This window comes from Apis cerana, linkage group LG1 (genome assembly GCF_029169275.1).
Source record: "Apis cerana isolate GH-2021 linkage group LG1, AcerK_1.0, whole genome shotgun sequence".
In the NCBI taxonomy this organism is placed as follows: Eukaryota; Metazoa; Arthropoda; class Insecta; order Hymenoptera; family Apidae; genus Apis; species Apis cerana.
In genome coordinates, this window is record NC_083852.1 from 9,935,770 (window position 1) to 9,943,623 (window position 7,854).

General features: G+C 24.4%; 1 protein-coding gene across 4 annotated transcripts; it reads left to right on the plus strand.

Moving 5' to 3' along the window:
• The first annotated feature begins 70 nt into the window (after positions 1-70).
• On the plus strand, positions 71-7,282 carry LOC108002969 (protein GPR107). 4 transcript variants are annotated; one of them, XM_017064994.3, is made up of 11 exons: positions 71-275; positions 701-811; positions 1,670-1,833; positions 1,931-2,082; positions 3,674-3,897; positions 3,989-4,122; positions 4,189-4,456; positions 5,353-5,625; positions 5,720-5,889; positions 6,114-6,287; positions 6,368-7,282. In XM_017064994.3, the coding sequence occupies exons 1-10, from the start codon at positions 186-188 to the stop codon at positions 6,274-6,276; spliced, it is 1,749 nt and encodes a 582-aa protein (XP_016920483.1). In that variant the 5' UTR covers positions 71-185; the 3' UTR covers positions 6,277-6,287; positions 6,368-7,282. The 4 variants fall into 4 exon arrangements, with proteins under 4 accessions (XP_016920483.1, XP_061939851.1, XP_028525079.1 ...); XM_062083867.1 differs by having other exon boundaries at positions 6,126-6,287; XM_028669278.2 differs by having other exon boundaries at positions 6,114-7,282.
• The last annotated feature ends 572 nt before the right edge of the window (positions 7,283-7,854 follow it).

Here is a 7,854-nt window from a genome sequence, read left to right on the forward strand (position 1 = left end):
TGCTAATAATGAAACTTTTAAAAATTGCGCCCAGTTCAATTCATACGTTCCGTCCATCAAATATCATATTCCTGCTGTTCAAGCTCAGTTTCTGCTCATGTATCGATGAGTGAAGGTTGAGTGTTGTAGATATGATTATTTTGTATTTTCGTGATGTGACATTTCTCTGGTGAAAAATAATAAAAATGCAATCGAAACAATTAGTGATACAATGTCTTTGGACTATGACAATATTTGTATTAGTAACGGGTAGAATTCACAAACTTGAAATACGGGTTAGTACAAGCAATCTTCAGCAATAACGCGAGTATATTTATCAATTAGTTTATTAGAATTCTTTTGTTACGTCAATCGTTATTTAACCGGTCATAAAATTAATTGCGTTATACAGTTTCTACATATAACACGATAAATTTTAAGCTGCAAAAAAGTGATAAATTATGTAAACGAACAGTATATTGTAATATTATATCGACATTTACATTTTAAAATTATAGCTAACTAAATGTCTTAAGTATATTAAACGATATAAAAAATTTCTGCACTTTAATAAAAAATTAAATTACATATAAATCATAATTAGATAATGATTGTATAAACTATCATTTCTAAAAAGAATTTCTTTTCTCGTTCCTTAGTTGTAGGTTACGAAACTTTTCTACGCTTATATGTATGTGTTTATAAATGTTGCATGTTACAGAAAGATGTAAGGCGATATATTTCTCTTAGTACCTTCGGTTTCTATAAGGGAGGTACTCTCGATGTAAATTTAACAAACTTCAAAGCTGAGCCTTTTGATGAGAATGCTGTGGTAAGTAATTAAGTACATATGACGTGAACATATTCACATAAAATTATTTCGTCATTCATCTATAGACACCTGTTTTCATTTTTCTTATTGCTGATTTACTACTAGAAAAATATTCGAAATTATTTCTGATTATCTATATTTAAACATGAATATCATATGTAATCATTGATAAAAATATATTTATATACATTAATGTCATCACTTTAATTAACTATTGTTTCTTGTTCTGAAAAATAGAATAAATTTATATAGGATGTTGTATATTATATGCACAGTCGTTGTTGTAAGACAATAATGGCTAAATAGATAAAATGATTTCTTGTAAGCTCTTAAAGTATGAAAATTTAATTACCTAGAATATCAAAATCAGACTAAAAATATTTGTGAAAATTAGAAAAATCATGATTTATTCTATAAAAATTAAATATGTTAAATATTTTCAATGAATAAAGATTCTTTCATTCTCTGACTTGGTTAAATATTTCTATTTTAACAATGTTTACTATTGGATTTAACAATATTTACTATTTTTTTTTAAAGTATTTTATAAAAATTACGTATATATGCTTGTCAAATAATATTTCGATACATTTCGATATATTTCGATACTTTTAAAAATTTGATATATCATAATTTAATATTGATATATCGTAATATTTAATATTTCTATTTAAAAAATTAAAAGTAAATTAAGAATACACATCATTTATTTTATTTTTAATATAAAATGTTTTAAATTTCCAATAAAATATTTGATATTTAATACTTTAATGAATCTTCTAATCAATATTTATTTAAAAATTGTTTGAATTCGTTTAATATCTTCATTTGTTTAACTTTGTATTTTTTATGATTCAGTTTGGATTCAGTTTGGATCGAACCTTGAGCGATGCAATGAATCCTTATTTAGACAGTCATCAAGAGAGATGTGTACTCCAAGACATTTCGAGCGTCAAGCCGGATTTCGAACAGAGAAATGACAGCGCAGTCATATATTTCACAATGGACTTAAAGAACAATGTGTATGTATCGTTCGTTTGTAGATTGTATCTTGATACATTATTACACTTGTTTTATAAATTTGCTGATATAAACTATATATGAACAAATGTGTTTCAGATTGAGAGTAAATTGTAGTCGAAACGTACATACCGCACATATTTACAAAGATTCCAGCAAAATATTAATTTTTCGAGAAAAAAGAGATTCTTTTCCAAATAGATTTAGCGATGCCGTGCTTTTTCCACGAAGGAAACGTTATACTCCGTATGGTGAGTTGAAGTTTTTTAATACGGTGAATTAATCTAATTAAACGAACTTAATTTTTATTTAATAAAGTTTCTATTAAAATTGAATGTTACATCAATTATTTGAAATTTTTTAATTCAAAATTTTACTCGAATTCAAAATAAAATACCTGATTATAAATTCAATTATAAATAAACAATTAAAAATTTACATTTTTGTGAAACCATTTCTTGCATTAAATAAATCTTTTTTTTCGTTATATTAAAATTAACAAAATTTCATTGATTTCTTGTAAAATAACATTTAAAAAATATTAACATAAAAGAATAACGATGTTAACATGAAAGGATAAGGATTTAATACTTGGTCTTAGTACTTATACTCTTAACTTTGGCAAGCATCCAAACGTAGGAAGTAGTCGCGGGAAATATCTCGTTGAATGGATAAAGTGTGACTTAGTGATATATTGAAATTTCCGCATATTTCATATTGTTCTATTAATTTGCATACACATACACATACACATATATATATATTTATTTCATAAAGATTTTAATTTTATAAAATGCAAGAACTATTTTCATTGTCATCCATTAAACAATATTGAATAATATTTAAAAAATTGAAAAGATTATATTATTTTTATACATTATTAAAAATAATTTTCATTTCTGTATAATCTATCTGTTTTATAATATAATATAATATAATACAAGATACATATTTTTGAGTGATATATGTGTATTTTTATCATATTGTAGTAATCATAGAATTTAATATTACATCATAAAGATTAGAAATTATAATGAATATACATTTCTTTGCACGATAAAAGAATAATGAATCATACGACCTGTCAATAAGATAATACAAATGTCAAACATTTTCAATCAATTGTGTGTATATATATATATATATATATCATTGAGCTTGTATACTTATTTCATCTGACAGTTAATATTCAATTGATTATTCATTGAGAAAACATATCACAGAGAAACATATCAACACTGTGCAATACTTAGAGCGAGATTGATTTTGACATTAATGCGTCATATGATATTTACAAAAACATAATGATGAAAAACGGCTTTCTAGTTTTCATAAAAGTTATAGAGCTCAAAACTCTAATGCATATATTGTTCAACAAAAATTTCTTTAGCATTCAATGAACATTGTTTCCACGATTATGAAACTAAAAACGACTCTGATCGATATCTTATGGAATGTGGACCTGAAGCGACATCGGCGATCGAACACTACTGAGATGAGAGTCGCTATAATTAACATGACTCGTCCTCAATTTTATAAATAACTCGAAACTCAACTATTTTTGAAGGTTTGGTTAGGTAACTGTCTTCTACAGTAGTATATTTTATGGCAATGACATATGAATGAGATTATATCACAAACTTGCGGCCAAAATTATATTCGATTAAGTTTTTTTAATACACGTACAAAAGAAAAAAAAAACTTTTTCATGTACTTTTAGCGTATGAATTTTTTAATAAATTTTTTTATAAGTTTATATTTATTTTCCTAAAAATTTTATATATTATTATTATTGTTAATTTATTATTTATTGTTAATTTATCAATAGTAAAATTTTTATAGATATCGAAAGATTCAATACCGAAGATGAATATGAATCCAGATCAGAAAGTAGCGCTTGTTCTTTAAATTTATCAATGACGGTACAAATTATAAAAGGAGAAAGATATTATAATACAAGTTTTGCTATGTATGTCGCTAGCGAAGAAGAAGAGGGTCTTTATAATCTTCATTTCCATAACTGTCCAAATTATAAATATGATTCTCAAGTTGCATTAGATTTCACGGTAAGATCCTTCTTTTTTTTCACGATTAATTATTGAAATGTTAATTGATTAAAAACGTTTATAATATGTTATAAGAAAATATAATTTACAGATACAAATATCGGAAATAAATAGTGGAAATTTTCTAAGTGCAGGAGAAATGCCTTTACCAGCTCTTTATTTTATGATGGCACTTTTATTCTTTTTATCAGGATGTTTCTGGGTATATATCCTTAAAAAGAGCAAGTAAGAATTTTTTTACAATTATCATAAAATTTTTGTTCGTTTTCTAACATGTTATTCTTCATTTAGGCATCCTGTTTTTAAAATTCATTATTTAATGGCAGTTTTGGTATATTTAAAATCAATGTCATTACTATTCCATGGAATTAATTATCATTTTATTCAAACGAAAGGAGAACATGTTGCAGCTTGGGCGATCTTATATTATATTACACATTTGTTAAAAGGAGCCGTACTTTTTATAACAATTGTGTTAATTGGTACTGGGTGGACATTTATTAAACATATTTTAGCTGATAAAGATAAGAAACTTTTTATGATCGCCATTCCATTACAAGTTAGTATGAAAAGAGATATTATAAAAAGGATCACCTAAATCACCTTGTTTTATTGTTATATAAAAAAAATTTCTTAGAATAGTTAATAATTATGCAATTTAGCGATTTTTCTCAATTTTAACTATTTAACTTACACGATTTGTTTTTTTTAAATAATTTCAATTTATCACAAATAACAAATCAATCAGCAAATCAATCGAAAAAATAATGTATTTTTAATAGTTAAAAAAAAAAAATAAAAACGTTACATAGAATTTCGTTTATACGTATGCAACTGTGATAGTATAAACATATGATCATTACTTATCTTTGTTGATATAAACACATCGCATTACTAATACATATAACGGGTGAATCAATCAAAAAGCTATTAATTCTTTATGAATTGTGACAGACTTGAAATATCTCACATTTGTTAGTATCTATTTAGGAAAAAACTTGTATTTTCTCTAGATTTTTGAAATGCGAAAATAAATATAAAATGATTCTTGAATGATAAAAAGATTGATATCTTCAGTTATTATAATTTCGATTGAAATTTTTTGTAGATAAAATCATTTAATGTTTATAAGAATTAAATAGATAAGATATACAAGAGAAAAAGAAGAAGATATTTTATCAAAATCATGTAAACATAGTAATCGCTAAATGATTATATATCATTCCAAATATTGCGGAAAAATTTTAATTAATAAATGGTATACTTAAGAATTTGTTCTTTCATATTTTACAAGAATATTGAAAGAAATATAAGAATATATGCACTTTCACATAAGAATATGATACAGCAAATATTTACGTGATCCTCTTTCTATAATTCAATCCTGTATTTAATATAGTGGAAAATAGAGTGAGGAAAGTAATAGATAAATATCTTACAAATATTATTTTTTAGGTATTAGCAAATGTGGCAGAAATAATAATCGAAGAAAGTGAAGAAGGAGATATTGAATACAAAACGTGGCGAGATGTTTTTATTCTTGTGGATTTGCTTTGTTGTGGTGCTATTATATTTCCAGTAGTTTGGAGTATTAAACACGTAGAAGAAGCTGCTCATATAGATGGCAAGGCAGCTGTCAATTTACGCAAACTTAAGCTCTTTAAACATTTCTATATTATGATATTTTCTTATATTTACTTTACAAGAATTATAGTGTACTTACTTAAGGTATTTTTCATTGTTGTAATTATGTTTCCCATTATTTCTTTTCATTATTTCTTTCATTTGAAAAAAATTTTATTTTCGATATTCTATTTTGTAGATTACAGTACCTTTTCAATATGAATGGTTAGATGAAATGTTTCGAGAAATGTCTACATATGTCTTTTTTGTCCTTACTGGGTATAAGTTCCGAGCAGCATCCGCAAATCCATATTTTACATTAACTAATGATGAAATTCAAGCTGATGAGGATGATGAAATGGATGTCGTGTGAGTATTCATTTTATTTAATATTTTTTTATGTATATTTAAAAAAATCCCATTATCATTATCCCATCATATTAAAGACAATGCTTTTGAATTTGATTTTATTATTTTTTTATTATTTATTTATAAAAATTGTTTATTTGATTAATTTGAATTTGGAATTTTTTAATCCTATTATTTATATTTTATTATTTACATTTTGGCCAGTTCTAATGTGACGATCTCAGTCTTTTTTCCAGTGTTTCCGGAGGTAGTGGTATCACTGAAGGTCTCAGTAAAGTTAGCAAAGTTCCGAAAGTTTTAAGGCCCGTGACTTCAGATATTCCATCTACTCAGGAAGAGAGAGACTGTTTGTTTAATAAGACGGAAGCTTCTCATGATTATCACTGAACAATGTAGAAGTTAGTCGTAATATAACAATTTCAGTATAAAGTAACAAAAGTAAAAGACTCATTTTTTGTCTTTTAATATTTTAAAACAGTGCCAGCAGTTAAAAATAACACCCAGTGTGAACGAAGTTTAAAACCTGTCGAACGAAGACAAAAATACGTAGTTTAAGGTATCATCAATCTTTAAATTTATTTTGTATATTTTGTACAACAGAAAAATTCTTTTTTATTTATAAGAACACATATTGTGTTTTTTTTTTATACTAAATTTGCAGTATACATTTTTAATTGATCTTAATTTGGATTTAATTTTATGTAGAAATCGTTCGGTTCAACACTTAATATCATTTTTTTTCATATATTTCATTCCACAATAGATTTTGTTATATAAATACATATATCATCTGCTTCCCAAAATGTAATCATATGAAATTTAATGTAATTTATAATTACTGGTAGAAAATTATAGTTATTGGAAAAAGTTAATATAGATGGTTTTAAAAGTTTAATGTTTTGGATACGCGATATAATGTGATTATATGTTTAGAATCATACTTAAATGCAAGCTCAATGAGAGTAAATTCGTGTTTTGATATGCATCTTGCTGTAGCTGATTTTTCTTAGGCATTTAGTGAGAATGGAGAAACATTTCCATTTGTGTTTCCCATAACAAACTTATTTCTTTTTGAAGGAAGGACTTGCGCTATGGCGCTTTAGCAATCTTGTGATAATCGATGCACCAAATTCGGTGCAATCCATTTTTTGTAAAGCACTTGATAACCTTTTATATAGAGATAATTATTGTGTCAAAAAAAAATAATATGTTTTAAAATGTTTAATGTGTCCCATTATGAAATACTGTGGTTATTATTACTATTATTATATGTATTGTATACGCGTTATAGTAAATTATCGTTATATCTGTTATTATTAGTACTTTATTATATGTAATAAAAGGGACACGTAAAAAATGAAGTTGAAAAAATAAAATGGATATTTTTATGAAATCTTTCGTTTCCCTCAAAACTACATTTCCATTTCCTATTACTTCTTTCTTGATTAAGAAATATAAAATAGTATACAAATATCATTTAAACTTTAAATAAAATTTATTAATTTTGTTATATATATATATATATATATATATTAATAAACATTAAAAAGAAATGAATATTCGAAAATTATTTAAAAAAGTAAAAAATCGACTGATAAAAAATTTTGTCATATATATATAAACATATGAAAAATTATTAAAAATGAAGTTAGATAAATTGTTATGTTATAATCGTAATGAAAAATTATACGATAACTAATAACAATTTATAATAAATTATGAAACCACTGGTTTTAGACATATTATCAGTTACATATATTATTTATATTTATGGAAATAATGAATAATGAAATATGTTAAATATAATTAAAATATAATTCACAATATTTAGTTATGATAAAAAGAAAGTTGTATTGTTGAATCGAAATTTTGAGAGAATAGAAAGTTGATAGGATTCTCAAATATAAAATTTTAATATTATATTTAATTAAATAAAATATTTTAAAAGTATTTCATTAAAAAAAT